Genomic DNA, 19611 nt, shown 5'->3' on the forward strand with positions numbered 1-19611 from the left:
ATCTGTTCCCTTTAAAAGGAAATATAGTTTTTCACAGGTCTGTTCCACACAGCACAAATTAGATGCCTTGAGACCTAAAAAAAGATGTCTTGGGAAGGAATTCTGCACAACTTTTTACTCAAGATGTCCTCAGGACACCTTATTTCAGCTCAAGGCATCTTTTCAGAAAAACACTTCAAAGTGCACCTTTTCCCATTAAGTGGAGACGTCCCCTGCAAGATGTCCCCTGCCAGGCTGTGCGGAATGCAGAGCTCAGGAGGCATCTGATTTTTCCTGCCCAATCGTTTCGTGCTCTGGTCAGTTTCACCCTCTGCTCGAACCCAACATTTTGTGTGCTGGTGAAGGGATTTTCCCTGCTGCCATTTGCTGAAGGTTTTCCCAGGACATTGGCTCTGCAGGCTCTGATTCCAGGTGCTTTTTCAGCCCCAAAAGTACATAGTTGTACTCAGCTCATCCTGCTGATTCTGCAATATGTAGTGCTGCTAATTACCTAAACATTTACTTCATTCTCAAAAACTGTGTCTATATTTGATATGTTTCAAAATTTTATCCTGACAGATTCATCAGAAGAGATCTGCCCTTTATTCACCATAAGTTAGAAAATCTTAGTTTACACAAGTTAATACAATACTTTTGAGTAATGGATAAGTATAAATATGAGCTGTGAGCCATAAAAAATTCTTTTGAATCGCACAAATACATTGCACACAATCCACATAATAACATTTATTAGAACTAACTCAGTTACATGTAATTGTGCACGTTTCTGAATTCTCCTGACATCTTGTTCAGGCTGGATGTTATTTAGAAAAATAAGGAAAAGAAAGGATGTAAAGTCCTGGTGTAATTAGGTGCTTAGGTAGTGCGTTGTGATCTGATGATGGCAGCCAGTGGCACTTAGGGGTATTTTTTAATAAGTAAGAGACCATAAAATCATTACATTCCACAGAAAACACAATAACATAAGCGTACGCTAAAGCCAAAGTGTATTAATACATTCATGAAAACACCAACAGATTAGGTCTTGCCCTTCCAAGTACAGTTCAATTCTTTTTTTTTTGTCTTTCTTTACTTTCACACAATTTCTTGTGTATTTTCTTGTATCTTTTAAAAAACATTTCTGATAGATCTGTCTCCTCTCACTTTCTTTTTTATCTTCTCTTCTTCTGTATTCTCTTCTGCTGGTCTAATTTTTTCCTTGAGTTCTTTCTTTCTGATTGCTTCATTTGATTTGTTACAGTGTGGATTTGCTGTATCAGTATTTCTGAAAAGTTATTCATTCCCTCCAGGACATACTGTTCGCCATCATCCTTCAATCACTTAATTTTCTGTCCTGTCCCAATGCCATTATCATTTTTCTATTCATTCTTTTGTTGATATATTTTATACAGTCTTTCCATATTCTATATACTTGGGGGTGTGCACCATTTTTCAGCATTTTTCGAGTTTCGGTGTAAAAGATCCATATTGGTATGGGTTTTTTCCCAGCTTTTTTTTGGCTTTTTAAAAAAATGTTTTGGGTTTTTTAAACCTGATCCCAAAAAATTTCAAGCTCCAAAGAACAAGTGGACTTTGGGGTGATGGGAGAGAGCTGAATGCTAAGCTCAGATAGGCTGAGACCAACATTCAGCTCTGCTCCTCTCCTGCAACCTCCAAAGTTCAAACGGTCTTCAGAGGCAGCAGGGGAGATCAGGTCTTCAAAGGCGGCTCAGCTGAGTGTTCAGCTTTCTGCTGGATCTGAACCCATGTGGACTTCAGAGGCAGTGTTCAGCAGATTAGTGGGGGGAGAGGGAGGGAGAGAGGGGTTCCCCCATTTTTTAAAGGTGGCAGAGCTGAAGCAGCTCAACAAATGCCAGAAAAATGCATCATTTCTCAGGATCCATTTTTTTTCAGCTCCTTTAAATTACTGATACTTTTTAGCCAAAAATAAACCTGGAAAAGATTAAATGGCTTTTTTAGGTTTATTTTGATTCAACTTTATCTGGATGCCCAGTCAGTGGTGGGATTCAGCAAATTCTCACCATTTCGGCAGAACCAGTTGTTAAAATGGTGCTTGTAAACAGCCAGCAGTTAAATAATTTAAATCCCACCACTGTGCACAGTCCTACTATATACACAACAATAATTAAACATTTTAAACCACCAATTTTACCATCTTCTCCATACACAGTAATTCAATACTTTTATCAGTCACGTAATGTAGACACTTCATCTCAATAGCTATTTTGCCCTTCCCCCTTCTGGGTCTTGTTTGCTCAGTGTAGGAAGGGGCCTGGTTGGGGTGCTGAGGGGAGAATGCTCGCACCCCTGTACCACTGTCAGGTTCCCAAGGCTGTAATTGAACTTAGTCACTTTAAGGGAAGCGGGGAGAGGCCACTGACAGTGAGCAAGCCTCCCTGGTTGTGCCCCCTCTACACTGGACTCCGAAGGGCCTTTGGCTTGGTTCCCAATCCTAGTAATCCTGATTGGTTGTAACTTCCCTGTCCCTCAGAACCCGCACTGCCTGGTCACAACGCCTCCATGGAGTGCAGTAGCTAAGGATACTGACTTGGTTGCCCCCAAGAAAGCCTCAAAACCCCTCTGTTTTCCTGCCATGTAATTCAACCCTTTGTAGACTAGACTAAGATACCATAGTTGCTCCACAGCAGGAGTACCTCAGGATTGTTATGTTAGAGACTTCTCCCTTCAGGTGGTAAACCAAATGCTACATCCCATCATTGCAGAATTAGGATTTCACAAACCCAATATTCAGTTCCTCTTTAGTTCTGTTACCTCCTCTCAGTGGTGTAGCGCCAAGGGGGCAGGGGTGTGTGCAACGTACCAGGCATGTGCCAGTGCAGGGGCATGGTGTGGGTATGGCATGGGGGTTCCAGGGTGGGGGCTTTCTGGGGCGGGGGCATGGCAGGGGCATAGGGTGCACGTGTGCCCTGGGCGCAGTTCCCCCTCGCTCCGGGCCTGCCTCCTTTTCAATGCAAGACAGCAAAGTGTTTGTCTTACCTAAGTGTTATAGTGAGTTACAAGCAGTATGGTTTGTTTTGCCTTGGAGTTGTTGTCTATGGTCAGCTTGGGATTCTGCAAGCGAGTGGCTGCTTCTCGATGCCCTGAGAAAGGCTGTCCTGCAGAGGCAGTCACAAATGTGAAGTTGTGGTCCTGTAATCCCTGGATGGTGCAACAGACTCGAGTAGATTTTGAGGAACACTTGCTGATGGAGCTGCTCGGCATCTTGCCACATTTCAGGAAAGAACAAAAGCACCTGTAAAACTGACATAAAAATACAGACTATTTTGACTAGTATAGTCTTCTATGCAGGCACAATAGAACAGTAGGTCTTCTGCACTCGTTCCAGTTGCTGAGATCTCCTGGAACCCATTGCGGGTAAAACTGAAATTATGGCAAGAAATAGCAGATGCCTTTTTATCTTAGTGCATCTTTCTCTGAACGTTATACAGATACAAATTAGATGCTGCCTAATTATCCTTTATTGTGTCCATCCCTCATAGGGCATTTCATTTACAGAGTAGGCATCTAAGTGGTAAAATGAGTACCCCAGTCTACAACTGCTACTGATAGACATTCAGGGCAATTGTGCCCATTCCCCTCCTACTCTGGCCTGCCATTCCTGTATTTTTCTGAGAACCAGTGCCAATTCCTTTTCATCAGGACTGCTTTAAATATTTTTCCAGCTTTCTCCATGTGATAAACCATTCTGTGCCCTGTCACACAGGTAACAGATTTTTCATCACAACACCACAAATACTTCTTGCGGGAGAAAACGAACAAACCCCCGTAATTTACAGGCTAAATCACTTCGCATGAACTGTTTGCTTAGAAAATTCCCAGATCATCGTCAGAATTTAGCAGATATGACATAATTTAAACTCTAAAGAAAAAAGGATGACAAAAAACCAGAAAAAGTACAAGTAATTCTAAAACTGCAGGCATAACCAACAAAAACCAAGTGTTAGGAACAAAAAGTTTCCATGAAAAAAAATGTGATAATTCACACTTTACTGGGTGACCTTGGCACAATCATTTTTTCTCACTGCAACCTACCTCAAAGAGCTGTTATGAGCGGGAACCGCAGGACAGGAGAACCACATATGCCACCCTGAGAATGCAGTGAACTGAGGGAAAAGGAGGCTGTTTCTGCACAGCCAATGACAGTGTTGTGCCATCAGTGTTATTGGCAACACTGCAGCAAAGGAGCGTTCGCATTGGCAAGCACTCCATAGATAGGTAGCGCATCAGCTGAACCCCAGCGCTTCGCGCAGCTGCGCTTTGCAAACAGCGTTCTTTTTTACCCAGAATGTCATGGGCGTTCGGCGCCAGGATTGGCCAGTGTGGGCCATCATTGTGGGGGGTGGGCTCTGTGGCACCAATTCCTGGTGGGTGCTTCGCACGACGCCGATTGCGGAGCACCGTTGTTGAAAAGACGCACTTGGTGACCGATTTTCAAATAAACCATTGTGGGCCCGCTGGAGTGTTGCTGCAGCGTCATTTCTGCAGCGACGACCATGTGAACCACCACCACCCCTATAACGCTGTTTTTACCGTCCTTTTACCGGCTTTTTTGGCCTATGCAGAAATGTCCAGAGAGTCTCCTCTTGTAGCACATGACTATTTAGCTAGGAAAACAGCTTCTGCAGGATCCAAAGGGAAGGTGCTACCTCCTTTAGGATTCCACAGGATTTGGAAGAGCTAAAAAGGTTTTTCAAGTGGCTGGCCTGCACATGTGCAATATTAGTGTGTGCCGGCCCAGAAGAAAACTTGATGAACAGCACTTACGGTAATTGTAACATTCTTTACCTGACCATATAACTGAGGGGGCACAGAGAAAGCTCTGTACTAATTCACTTGCATATAAAATGTTTAGATTTTATGTATGATCAATACAGCACTTAAAACATGCATTAAATTAACAGATTAAAAAAAATAAAAAGCAGGACATATTAAGGGAAGGAGATTGTGCATCGGCAAGAATAAGCTTTTCCAGGCAAGAGATATTAAAACTGAATGGACACTCAAAAGCTTGTGGTGAGTTCTAGAGGTTCTTGAAACCCTGCTAGTTTAGCTCATGTCCTGTTCACCAATTGTAACTAGGGAACTGATTTTTAGAGGATAGGTTTGACTGTTCATTAACCCATTCATAATGGTTGTTTGCCTTACTTTTTCAGTAGGTTGGTTGCTTCACTATATTCATTTTTTACCATGCAGTACACGGCAACTGGCTTTTTGTGCATGTGGGCTTTCACACAGTCTGGCTCAGCTCTATACCCCCCATCCATTGCGGCACAATTGTTCCACTCAGCAGGCAATTTTTTTTTTCAATAGACCATCAACTATAAGTCGCATAAATGCTGCCCTCAGGTGTTTGTCTGAATAGTCCCTGGTGATGCTAAGGGCTGCCAATTGGTTTGAGTCTGCAACATCTTTGTGTGTGCAGTTTTGCAAAAACCCAATTCAAACTGGTTGGGCAGGCATTCATAGCTGTTCCATTTCCTCACAAATCCAGCAGGCTAGGCGATCTGTTCATGTCTGATCATTGCTGATCTGAGCCTGGCAAGTTAGACCACTGAACAAATTTGTGGTAAAATTAGCAGTATATTCCTAATTAGTATGTGAAAAGTGAGAATAGCCAAGAAAACTGTTCTTGTCTTCACTGTACAGTTTGGTTTAGATTGTGGTTTGGTTTAGTGTAGTGTTGTGGTTAAGAACAGGTGGACTTTAATCTGAAGAACTGGGTTTGATTTCCCACTCCCCCACGTGAGCAGCAGACTCTCTTATCTGGTGAACTGGATTTGTTTCCTTGTTCCTACACATGAACCTTGCTGGGTGACCCTGGAATAGTCACAGATCTTTAGAACTCTCTCAGCCCCACCATCCTCACAAGGTGTCTGTTGTGGGAAGGGAAGGTGATTATCATCCACTTTGAAAAAGGTAGGGTATAAATCCAAACTCTTTTTCTTTTCTTCTTCTTCTATAAAGATTCTTTTTAATTATCAAAATCTCAATTCTTCAGGCTCATTTGATCATACATGCCTTTTGTAGCAATCTTTTCCAATTGGATTGCAGGAAAAAATAGCTGGAATGTTGTGGCACCTACAAACTAGCAAATTTTATTCTACCATAAATTTTTGCAGATTGAAATGGGTTCTAGTTCACAAAAAAACAACCACAACAAAATTTATGCTAGAATAAAATGTGTTGGTCTCTCTGCTGTGAGGCTCATGCTTCTTTTTAGGATACCCTAAAAGGAAGTTAGGATTCCAGTCCAATTCACTCAAACTGTGGAGGGTGTTTAGTTTAAAGGGAAGCCTCTGTTTGTGGCACATCTGGTGCTGTTATCTTTATAAACAGCTGCCCATACTTTCCAATATATTTCCCATTGAAATTAATGGCCCCAAAGCACTGGAGCCCAAAAGACTACACTGGTTTGAATCCTGATCAGACAATTTCCTACATGAACAAAAGCAATTACAGGAAAAAAATCCCCCTACAAAAGTATAATAATTTTTGGTGCATAGCCCTACTACTTAAGGGGAATAATTTCTTGAAAAATGAATACTTCAGAAGAATGTTTATTTTATTTTATTATTTCATTTCCCTTGTAAGTTAAGTATTTCTCTTTTCTTGTGAATGTAAGACAAACTTTTGTTTTACAGGTAAAATGGGTGAGTTGGGCATTTAAGTCATATGAATTTTGAACAGTAATAGGGCTTTGAATATTGAGTGAACTGGAACCATATTCTATGTATGTCATGTATTTCACCCTTAACATATTAGCTGACTGAAATTTCAATAGTGGCTAAAGAGAGATCAGCTAAGGTGAAACTAAACAGTTGTGTTTATTTTGACATATCCCCCCCCCCCCGAGAACTTTCTTTTCACAGGTGAAGTGGTGTCTGACTGAGCTGAGGGCCAGCAAGAGGCAGAGGGCTGCCCTTCTGCTCAAAACCATCAACTTCAGCTGATTTTCCCCAAAAGATAAAAGACAGGGTCCTTGTCTTTCCCTGATTGCATTCACCCACCTGAAACTGCTTTATTTCATACAACATTGGGGTGGGGGGATCATAGAACTACACATAACGTTGTGAAGTTTTACTCTGATGGATTTTCCCTCAAAATGCTAAGCCAAGGACATTGTACGCTTAACCAAGGACATCTTCAAAACAAAGTGCACATAACACCTTTCTTTTTCCCTATAGTTTTTAAAGCTTAGTTCCTCCCATCTTGCTTGAATTGGGGAATTTCACGACAAGGACACTAATGGGCAGTTTGAACATTGGTCCGGGAACTCTCCAGTAAAATCCCAAATTGGATCATGGGCAACATTTAAACCAAACACAATCCCTCTGGGGTCTAGTCTGGTCCCCACCCACTGCCAACTGACATTTTTTCTAACAGCTTCTCTGTGCTTTTTATGAGCTACATTGCAGGCAACAAATATCATTGATGTAGATTTTGTATTGTCGAAGGATTTCACGGCCAGAATCACTAGATAGTTGTGAGGTTTCCAGGCTGTATGGCCATGTTCCAGTAGCATTTTTCTCCTGAATGCTACTGGTACATGGCCATACAGCCCAGAAACCCCACAACACTCCAGATGCAGATTTTCTTGATTTTGACATTTTCATGAAAAACTACTTACTGAATATCTGTCCACCACATTATTCTTATCAGTAAATAGCTTCTGTTTGGAAACAAAACAGCAAGTTCAGTGACAATGTGAGGTTTCTCTTTCTTTTTCTTCTCTCTGCAGTTTCTCAAGTGGCTTGGAGGGAAGGCAAAGCAAGAGCGTTTGTGCTAAAAAGTTGAGTTATGGTTTCACTAGGATAGTTTTCATTTATCTTCTTCTACTTTATTGACTTCCTTCCTTGTTTGTGAAGATGAGAAGGGAAATAAATGTCCATCTCTCTCTGTTTGTCTCCTTCCTACCTCCATGACCATTTCTGGTAGTATGAATGGAGAGGGGACAGTGGATTCTTGGCAAGGCACTAATTATTTGGAAGGAGGGCAGGGCATCGATTTTCAACAACCCTCTTGTCCACTGTGGCTCACCATTAGCCTATCTCTCAGGCTAATTCCAACACGGCATTTATAGTGTAATTCTGCAAGTAATATAGGCTAAATATTTTGTGCAGCACCCTGGACAAAGGGAGGCCACGGAGATATAGTTTGGAGAATGAAAGTAGACTGGGAGAATTTACCCTACTCTTCCTGTGCTAGAGAGTGGGTGTCTTTTCATGTCAGAAGAAGATCTGGGGATGAAAACCAACTGAAAATGGCCAGGTCAGGAAAGCTCTTTCTCTCACCAAGACATAATAACAGTCAGGATCCTGCATGGTGAGATCTGAATGTTTGACCAATTGGGGCTGGGAGCCTGATGACAGACTTTCTACTGTGGGAACATTAATGGGTCAGATGGGATCATCTTGTCAGATTATTTGATTAGATTTCTGAGCAAGTCTGCATTGTGAGAGTTGAGTGGCATAGAATACAAAGTTATGGTCCTACATTACTTATGGTCTCAGAAATCCACAGAAAAGGCTGCTTTGTGCAGGAATCATTCTATTGCCTGAGCATTTTACTACCTGATCATGAATCTCTAGTTTGATATAAGTGGGATTTTCCCTGAATCTCTTGCTATGCATGGCTCCAGGATCTAGTTCCTGGGGTAACAAAATATGGGTCTTGGGGTACCAGGAGAGTTAGCAGTCAGCTTCAAATAGCATGAACTGGTTTAAAAGTCCTGGAACAAAATAATCTTAGGCACCCGACAAAAGATATGTGTTAGTTCACAGTTCAGAGTAATATGCAAATATTTTGTTCCTAAAGAAGATCTTTCTTCAGCTGTACAGTTAGAGCCTGAAAATAGTTTAAGTGCAAGAAATTAATACTGCTGTGTCAGAAAGAAAAAACTGAAAATAACACTGGAACCAGCTGGAATTCCACTGTATAGAGAGACACAATTTCAGGCTATTGAAGCCTCATTCTAGTGATCCCCAACATGGCTCTAGGCTATTTGCCGATTTGTTTCCTGGTGCCCACTCTGTCATGAAATGACTCTTCCCTAATGTAAAGTATCACTTCTGGCTTCGGAGGCATCATCATTTGGTCTTCACAGAGAGCCCATTCCAAAAATAGCTTCCTCTGTAAAAGGAAGATAATTAACATGGACTCTCCATACATTTTGAGATTGGCCCCATGGTAGTCCTTTTCTTACAGTTTCTCCCTCCCAAACAATCCATAACTTTTTTTTTTCAAAATTCCAGAAGTGACCATAGGCTCAATAAATTTGAGAACCTTTGCATGTTTCATTAGACGTTTTGCTATATTTGATTATGTCAATTCAGTTAGTGGTCACTGATTCCTTTAGAATAGAAATTTGATTTGCTCAACACAAACAGTTATTAGAAAAATGGTCTCGAAGCAGTTTTATTGATGTCTTCTTGATGTCATAACATGTTTTACTTGCCTGTTTGTTTAAGAATATGTAGATGACCGGATTGTAGACTGTGCTGCTCTTTGCGAGGATGGAAGGAATGATGCTGGCAGGTGCAGTAATTAGACCAGGTTTCCCAAAAGTGGCTATCAGTGCCATAATCCCATAGGGTAGCCAGCACAGCAAAAAACAAATGACCATCACAACCACCATGATCAGGACATGATGCTCTCTTGTTCGTGCCACTCCTTTCTTTATACCACTCACCTGTGATTGATAAAAAGGGGGGGGGGAATGTAAGTAGCACTCAAATAAAAGGAACACTCTCTGGCAGGGCAATTCTAAATGGAGTTCCAATTTTCTAAGCCCATTGATTTCAATGGACTTAGAAGGATTGAATTCTGCTTAGGATTGCACTGTATGTCTCCAAGGAACAAAAACTGGACACTGATTACACTATTTAAATCTTTAGACGTCCACCTATCTCCAAAACAATTGGTTGATTACAATTTAAAAATTAATTAAATTACAATTTAAAAAAGATAAAAAATACATGTTTGAAACAATATAACTAGAGACAGCTCAGAACAACTTCAAGACCTCAAGTCCTTAAAACCTTTCATGAATACTACTAAACCATTTTTTTACATCCTCATATAAAAGCCATCAAAATAGGGACCTTCCTTGTGATCCCTAGGAGGCTGTTCCACAAACCTGGGGCTTTACACAGGAATCCCAAGAGCAGCACCAGCTGAATAAAGGAGGCACAGAAAGGAGGGATCGTGTCCATCAGAGCTGCCACATACCAAGAAGAAGAGCTTTAAAAGGAAGCAGCTGCACTTTAAAGTGAACTCTGAAACAAATCAGTAGCCACTGCAAATATTTTAGCATGGGAGTTCCAGGAAAATAATTATTTATTTTTAATAAGCAACAGGTTCCTGCATTTCAAAAGTCTTGCCATTTCTATGTGGTTTTCAGGGGCTGCCTCAAATGCAGCGTGTTAGAACATTATTCTATCACAGATCACTGAGTACAAGAAGGCAGACAGTTAAAACATCAAAGAAAGCTGAAAAAAGGAATGTTCTAATCTGTTCTTGATAAATTAGCATCGTAACCAGAGTAGACCTGAAAGATTACCCTAAATAACTAAACTGGAATTAGCAATTTCAGCTGCAGTGGAGAAATAATTTCTGTTCAATACTGGGCCTTTCCCCACTTTTGGTACCGCTTGTGGTTAAGCATTACCCGCAGCTGAAGTCATTTTCTAAAGCAAAGAGGGTCAGAGTTCTCCCACTGCCCCACGCTCTGCGCGGGGTCATGAAAGGTGCCGTTTTATCAGCGCCAGAAATGACTCGCGCTGAGGGGGCGGGAGAGCGGCAGAGTCGGGGCAGCTGTGTTGTCGCCGCCCGGACTCGTGGGGAGCACCGCTGGACCCCGGACTATTTGGGCGCATCAAACAGTAAGTGGGGAAAGGGCCACTGTCACCAGCAGAAAGCTCTGAACAGGAAAAAAAGGTATTAGCTTCTACTGGAAAGAATTAATTAAAATGTTTGGAAGGAATAAGGAAGTCAAACCAGAAAAACATCCAATGGTATTAAAACCTTGGGGTCGTGGACAGAGTGGTACAAGCTTTTAGCCTGTGACCTTGACCCAGCAGCCCTGGTAGATTCAGGAGTTGTGCAGTATATTTTGTTTTGGTAGTCAGGGACTGTGGCTCCATGGTATAGCAATCCTGCCATCTCCATCTTAAAATAAATCAGAAGACTGGTGATGTGAAAGTTTCCACCTGAAGTGCTGAAGAGCCCCTGCCTACTCCACTCCCCATGAAGCAATATAAAGACCTATAGAAATGTTCTTATATAATCATTTATATGCTATAGTTGGACTGCAAAAGTTTGGTAAGCTACTTTAAAAGCAAACCTATTTATCAGTAAATTTCAGTAAATTTCCATATATCAAATAACTATCAAGTTCCATTTTTTAAATTGCTATCATTTTCTGTTTCAAATGTAGGCTTTCAATACTTACACTAGTTCTGCGTACCTTTTGGAAATCTCAATACAAGCACTGCATGATGGAGGGAGATGATTATAATGGGAACAAAAGTTACGTATAGTATCTTTGCTTTGCACAAATGGATTCCTTTGAATCCATACAGATATATCACCAATATAGTCTGTTGATAAAGTCAAAATTAATATCACTTTCCCTAAGAGAGTTAATAGTTGTAATATACATCAATTTTAGTCAATTGATTTATCAGTGCTCCTGTAAATATAGCTTGTTCTGGTATGTTAAACGTGTTAGAAATTATCCCCTTCCCAATTGAATTACAAATGCAGCATGATTTCAGGGCATCATAGTTCACCCTGAAATACAACAGATTTTGGAATTGAGGATTAGTTTAATGTCTGTTATCTGATTAAGTAAAAGATAAAATTCCCTTTGAATGACTAGGAACCTCTGCTGCTACAGCATTACTTTTGAAATTAACTTGGGCTGTTTTCCCTGTCTGGAAGAACAGGCTAATATTTCTAGGAGCCAATTTTTAGAACTTAGAGTAATTTGTGTCAAGGTGGTTTGAACACAGTGGGGCTTTCCTGCTGTCTCTTCATTTGTAGCCCCTTGGACCTGACCAAAAGATGTTCTTGAACATCATAGTACTCTTCAAAAATACATGCAGAGAGAGATGCGTAGTATCCTTTGTTTGAATATAAATTACTTTTACTTGTGCTAGAGACTCCATAGCTCATTTCAGATGTTGAAATTTGATCTTGAAAAAAATTGACTTGTTTAGTTATCACATGGAACCATTAACTATGGCTCATTCCGCACATGCAGAATAATGCACTTTCAAACTGCTTTCAATGCTCTTTGAAGCTGTGCGGAATGGCAAAATCCACTTGCAAACAGTTGTGAAAGTGGTTTGAAAACGCATTATTTTGCGTGTGTGGAAGGAGCCTACGATTAGTGTGAATGTCTGTACATGGGCTTCTTTACTAACTGTGGTTAGCTCGGGTGTGTCAAATCTAGAGTTGCCAGACAAGCACTGGCAACCCATAGGAATCATAGCGTAGCAGGGAAATTCAAATTGCTCTAGCTCCAATAGCATTACATCCCTTTCAGTGAGGTAAAACCACAATGTTTCAGTGGAATCTTAGGCCATTTCTTCACGGCCAGCTGGGTGGGCGTGCATCGGCATAGTTCAAGCCAATGCACTCCCTGGGGACATTCACCTGAACAGGCCCACTGGCTTTGCAGCCAGCAGCGCAGCCTTCACTTGGGCCGTGCTGGTCCCAAATGCTTCCTGCCGCCTTCCATCACTTTGTGGAGGCCAGAGGACATCCCCCCATGGCCAGAACAATGCCTCTGGGGTCGGAGGCCAGAAGGTGCATCCCCTGGCCTCCACAGAGTGATGGAAGGCAGCAGGGAGGCATCCAGGAGCAGTGCGGGAAATACACCAGCTTCCACTCGGTGCCATTCGCTTGGCACCAGATGGAAGTCTGCGTTTACTAAAAACCTCGCTCATGGAGCAAGGTTTAACAACACCATTGGGGGTGGGGGGAGAAAGCAACACTGCATAGATTTGGTGGCAGCGCCTGTGCGAAGGCTCTCCCCCACAAACGGTATTTTACTGGGTGGAAATCAGTGATTTCGGCCTGTGCAGAAACGGGCCTAGAGTATACACCACACAATAACATCATTTCTGGGTTTGAGCTGGAAATGCAGTCATGTTATTAGTATTTTTCCCTGTTAACCTTCTATGTTTCCAGCAGTCTCCCATGTAGCAGAAAATTTAGAAACCTTAGTCAAACCAGAACCTAAAAACATGGTCTGAATTTGGTTTATTAGTCCCAGTTTCTTTTCACTATGGTTTTGCGTGTTGTATGAACATGGTCTTATCATTTGTATTAAGTTAATAGCATCAGACAAAATGTTCCCTTAACTCTTAAACTGGGCAGAACCCCAGCTTCTAAAAAATTGTGAGGCTGTAAACATAACCAAAATGGGTTCTGGACTCTTACTAGAGTCATTGGACTTTGAGCAATGTTTTGGCTTTGTCTTAACAGCACAGCTAGTCACAGCAGCCCTACTTTGGTATACATGAAAAATACTTTCTGTACTACAGTATCAAGTTTCATTATTGATTCAGACAGTTTACGGTTTTAACAAAATCATCTAGCACAGTCAAGCTAACCACAGAGTGCACTGTGGTATCTCTACATTTCCCATGCACATGCCCTATTAAGACATGAGCACTTTGATGAAAATAGTTCAAACACAGAATAGTAAATTGCTTTCCTTGAGCTAAAATTGGTTATTGATTAGCTGTGTTGATTTGCTTTTGAAGTTATTTTCTCGCCCAAACATCAACCTTTCACACAGAACATTTGGCATTTGAGCAGTAGCCTGAAAGCTATCATTGCTACACAGCTGGTAAAGAATACATACTTCTGTACATATAGTAGGTCATTTCCTAGGAAGGCTGAATGATCTAATCAGGTTCCAAATACACAGGAATGAAAATGTAGAAACAGTTGCCAATATAGAAGGATAGGATAGTGCCAAGTCCCAATGCTGTTTTAAATCCACAAATTTGTCCCCAAGTAATTGTCCTCATAGCACAGCCATTGCATGGCTTTCGCTGCAGCTTGCAATTCTGCCACAACAGCACTTGGAAATATACCAGAAGTTCATAGTAATTGGCCTTTTTGCAGTCAAAATGAGGTCACTGCTTCCCTCGACGACAAAAGCCAGAGACAATACAGGAAAACAAATTAACTATTCTTCCACTGATTTATAGCAAAATTATGTTAGTGATTACTGTGCAATATATTTACTAATTGCCCAGTAACAATATATTTCCCTCTGCAGCACTAATAGCACTTTAACAGTCCAATAAGGCAGAGTTTCAAACAGTTTTGAAGACTGAATAGGAACCAGCTAAATGCTGCAGCCCCTAAGGTAACAGAACAAAATACAGTAGATGCTCCATTTTCCTTCACTGCGGAAAGTGCGTGTGGTCGTTGTTAAGGTGCAAGATCTTTACCATGCTAACCCTGCTGCTGAGGAGATTCAATGTAACTTTTCCCTTGCATGTGATCTAAATTCCATCAAATGCAGCAAACATTTGTGGGGTAAAGTCCTGTATGGCTGATCTGCTGTTTCAATCAAAGTTTTGTCAATTTTAATTGTTGTTTTACTGTGTTTTATATGACTCCAGTGTCATTTGTTCACATTTGCCCATTCTGATGATTTCTTGGACTATACTGGGTCTGAATTTAAAAAGGGAACCTCCGAGCTGAACAATTAACGTGAGCCTGATTGTAACGGCAAGGATTAGATGACCTAGGCCAGTGGTGGTGAACCTATGGCACAGGTGCCAGAGATGACACTCAGAGCCCTCTCTGCGGGCACGCACAAACAAGAGCCCCCCCCCCAAAACCATCTAGGCTGGCCTGGGCCGCTGGGCTCAATTATTAGCATTAAACCTAATACCTAGTTTTGGGGAAGCAGTGTAGGAAACCCTGTTAAGTTCTGTTAAACCCCACTGATTTTCATTTGAAGAACTAAAGCGCGATCTTTTACCTGGGAGTAAGCTCGGTTGCTGGCAATGGGGCTTGCTTCTGAGTAAATCCTCCTAGGGTTGTGATACACCCATTGGAAGAGTTACATTGTTGCTTCAAAGCAAAGCCACTGACTACCACCAAGCTTACTCCTGAGTAACGCACACCTCGGAGCCAACTGTTTTTTCTAAACTAAAACCTCAGTATTCAGGTTAAATTGCCATGTTGGCACTTTACGATAAATAAGTGGGTTTTGGGTTGCAATTTGGGCACTCGGGCTTGAAAAGGTTCGCTATCACTGACCTAGGCATTTCCCAACGGCTACATGTTGTGGTTTTTAACAGAGAAACTACTGTTCTTATGAACATGCAGTAGGGAAAATCACTTACTCTAAACAAAGAGTTTACTCTAAACACAATGCACAAAAATATAAACGAGGAATATTGCCCGGTGTTGACAAAAAAGTTAGGCTACCTATTTGAAAATGTAAATGATATTCCTATTACATTTTGTCTGCATAAAGATTAATGTGGACTGTATGTATCCATATTGGAAGGTACATTGTCTGAAGTCTGATGACAAAATTCTGAAAGTCTATTAAATTACTTTTTGTATGAGGATCCTATAGGCCAGTTTAATCTCTCATCAGGGGAAGGAAATGCTGGCTTTGATTATTTAGACAGGAACTTGTCTCATAGAGAGATTAGAAATTTCCTTTAAAAAAATCCCACCTTCTAAGAACATAACATAACATGGAGTCTATGGGATCAGACCAGAGGACCGTCTACTCCAGCATACTACATTACAGAGTGGCCAACCAGTTGCCCTGAAAGTCCAAACAAGCAGGACATACAAGCCAAGGCTTTCCTCTGATGTTGTCTCCTAACACCGTACATGTAGATACCACAACTAATAACCATTCATGGCCCTTTTATTCATTAATTTGTCAAACTTTTTAAAAAGCCCTTCATGCTTGTGGTCATCACTCATTCTCACAGCTTTGCTCTTGCAGCCAGAAAATAAAATAAGTAGGAAAACTGAACAGCTTAGCAAATGACAGTATGTCCAGGGTCCAGCTGGTTGTGAATTCCACCGTTAAATTAAATTAAAAAGAATGTAATGTTGTTTGTTCTGAATCTATTTCCCAATAACATGATTGGGTCCCCCCCAAGATTGAGTATTATAGGACAGGAAGAAAAAGCTGTTCATATCCACTGTGCATAATTTTATAAACCTCTAGCATGCCCCCCCCCCCCAAGCCATCTTTTTTCTAGACTGAAAAGTCTTAGATTCTCCTTTCTTCACAGGAAAGGAACTAGACCCCCTTAATTATCTTGGCTCCCTCTTCTTTTCAAGTTCTGCAGTGTCCTTTCTGAGATTCAGTGACCAGATCTGCATGTTGATCTAGTTGTCATATCTGAAGTAAAGATCTCAGGTAAAACATTATGAAGCCATGGGACTAAGCAGTAACAGACTAATTGCTTGAGTACAAGTGACAATAATCTGATTAATTGCTGCAATTACATTAATTGAACAAACAGCAAGAATGTCACCTATGACATGGTACACTATGATCTTCAGGTTAATAGGTAAACATCTGGATGGGAGCAAAAAATTCAAGCCATTCTACAGCAACAAAATCCACCTAACATCCTCATCACTTCTTTCTAGCAGCTAGCATACATGATAAATGGGAAAATGAAATAACATTGCAAATGGTAATGTGTCAGGGGTCCAGCTGTTCAGGTTTGGCATTCCCATTTGCAGAAAGCTTGAAATACACACACAAAAATACATACAAAAATTAGGGGTGGAAATATAAATCTGGAATGTTTTTTTACTAGCAAATTATAGCAATGCCCCCAAAAGAAGTCCAAGGAATCATTTAACTGTAATCTATTCATAACAGTTTAAAAATTATCACAACCCAGAAAATTTCACAATTACTTCTGTTCTTGATAAGTTTTAGGCATGTGTTCCTTGACCAGCACTCCCCTATTTGTACTACCATCCATTTTTAAGCTGCTGGGAGAAGAAGTTCAAAAACAGTATTGTCCAACTACTCATGCTCAAATTATTTAGATTCTCCTTTAGGAGAGCTCTGGATTTTCGTCCACTGTATGTTTGTTTTTCTGTATGCTTTGACTTAGTAATGCTGTGTATGACTTAGGATGTTAACTGGACTCAAGGTTTTCTACAAGCCAGAGCAGTATGGTGGGTAAAAAGCAGAGGTGAATTCCCATCTTACCACTTCCGCAGATTCATTATATGACCTTGGCCAAATCATTATAATTCATTCCCATCTTACTAGTATGTGATACTCATCTAGAGATGTTATATTTGTCTCCTCTTGGCATTTACATGAAGACCATAAAAACCACTTACCTGCTTTATGACACACAAAAGCTTGCCATAGCAGTAAACAATAACACAAAAAGGAATGACAAGGCAAAAGAGGAAGAGGCAAATTATGTAAGACACATTGTTGGCATCCCTTGAATGCCAGTTCACTGAACAAGTTGTGCCTGGTCCTTCTGGTCCATAGCTACTCCATCCAAACAGTGGTGGTAAGGTCCAGATTAAAGAGTATATCCAGGACACAAAGATCCCCATCCACGCTTTCTTGTAGTTGGAGGCATCTGCTTCCGTTGTTCTCATCATTGTGCAATATCGTTCATAAGAAAGTACAGCCAGGGAAACAAGTGACACTGTACCTGTAAAGTAACAGCATTTTTTTAAAAAATGGGGAACATAAAGTTTAAGCCAACAAATTAATCTTACAAACAATATTTAGTAGTGCAGCGCAGAAAAATAACAGACAGAAAGCAGGACCTGATCTATGAGACCAGTTCCTTTCCTGACCTATTAAGCCTCACACCTATTCTTCACTGGCCCCTTTCCACTGAGAATTTGGATGTCAGCGCTGTAGGATGTCAGACCAAATATACATATTCCTGTTACTATTATTAGTCCTCATCTCTCAGCTCTGTATTCTACATAGTTCTTTGCTCGAGCTAAACACCCTTGAGCATTTTTAATCATATTCTTGTCCTTCTATTCTTTTCTCACTTGTTCATGATATACACAAACCCAGAGTTAAAAAATTGATGGCCGACAGGAGACAGTGGTCCCTTGAGTAAACAGAACCACTAGGTGTAGTTCCCTATACTTTTTTCCTATATAGTCTCCAGAGGAATATATAATTTACACTCATGTAGTTCTAGGAATTTTCTTTCTCTTACAGAGATGGGTAAGTGATCCCAGCACTGATTATTTTTACAACACTCTCTTGTAACGATCTTCCTTTCCCATTGGAACCACCAGAGCTCTTATGCATGCAGACTTTAAAAGATTTCTGGGTTTTTTTCACACATACAGAAAGAAAGTAGCATCTTTCATCCTAAAGAATATACACAATATCTCTGTGCCAGATAGTTGCACCTCTCATTCACAATACTCCTACCCTTACAGGCAACCATCCTCTTCCCAAACTGGCTTGAGATTCTTTTACCAACTCCCTGCCAGGCTACTGAATGATATGTTCATCCCCCTTTTCACAAGCTAGTCTGCTGTTTGAATCAGTAAGGCAGCGCCTAAGGGATGCTGGATAACTGCAGAGCAAAACCGCAGTAAGGAGGGCAAAGCATCATAAAACCACCTTTTGAAAGAGTGTCAGTCATTCTAAAGAAAATCCCCAGAGTAGATCAGCTCAAAAAAGGTCACGCGCCATACAGAAGCCGAGAAAGAGCATGCTAGAGACAGTGGGATAGCAAGGTGGTACTTACCAAAGAAGGTGTTGACAAAGCCATACCACACGCAGCCAGCTGGCCCAATGAGCCATTTCCCCTGAGTGCTGGCTGCAAAACTGAAAGGAGTGCCCACAATGCACACCATCAAGTCGCTCACCGAAATGTTCATCAACAGCCAGTTAATGGGAGAACGCAGCACTTTATTCCGACAGAAAAGTGTCAGGACCAGGAGATTATTCAGGAAGCCCAAAGTCCCAATGATGCCGAGGCAGATGGCTGTGATGAGGTGGCCGGTGGGACTCAGAGAGGGCTCTCGCCCATTTCGGTGAGAACTATTGCTACTGCTGCTACTACACCAAGTACTGTTAGCACCACTGCAGCTGGGACTGAGCATCTCAGTCAGGTTCTTTCCCAATCTCCTCCAGCTAAGTATTGCAAGACCAACAGAGGATGTTACAGAAAGATGCACAAGACATTTAAAATGCCTCCACTGGGTTATTTCACTCCTATCCTGTTTTCTTTTTTCCTTTTTTTTTGGGGGGGGGGTATGTTTCGAAACTAGGTGAATGTTAATCTCAATGAGTTAAAACGATTTCTTTCAGTGGTGCTCCACCATGTGGCCAAGAGGAGACAGTGATTTCAGTCTTCTGACAAAACAAAAACTGTAACTGAGGCAACCTGATGAAAAAATGTAGGCCAGATAAGAGGAGACGGGAGCTGGATTTTACATTCTGCTTTTTCTGTCCCTTTTAAGGAGTCTCAAAGTGGCCTACAATGGCCTTTCCTTCCTCTCCCCACAACAGGCAACTTGTGACATATATGAGGCTTGAGAGCGTCCTGAGAGGACTGTGAC

At 41.2% G+C, this 19611-nt stretch overlaps 1 protein-coding gene across 1 annotated transcript; it reads right to left on the bottom strand.

Annotated features, from left to right (window-relative positions):
* Nucleotides 1-688: 688 nt before the first annotated feature.
* LOC125437446 (parapinopsin-like) lies at nucleotides 689-19269 on the bottom strand. The gene is made up of 4 exons (XM_048504999.1): nucleotides 18795-19269; nucleotides 17395-17723; nucleotides 9476-9709; nucleotides 689-3261 (listed from the first exon to the last, which is right to left on the bottom strand). Exons 1-4 carry the CDS (start codon nucleotides 19150-19152, stop codon nucleotides 2998-3000), a joined length of 1185 nt encoding a protein of 394 aa, XP_048360956.1. The 5' UTR covers nucleotides 19153-19269; the 3' UTR covers nucleotides 689-2997.
* Nucleotides 19270-19611: the final 342 nt, after the last annotated feature.

This window comes from Sphaerodactylus townsendi, linkage group LG08, assembly GCF_021028975.2.
Source record: "Sphaerodactylus townsendi isolate TG3544 linkage group LG08, MPM_Stown_v2.3, whole genome shotgun sequence".
In the NCBI taxonomy this organism is placed as follows: Eukaryota; Metazoa; Chordata; class Lepidosauria; order Squamata; family Sphaerodactylidae; genus Sphaerodactylus; species Sphaerodactylus townsendi.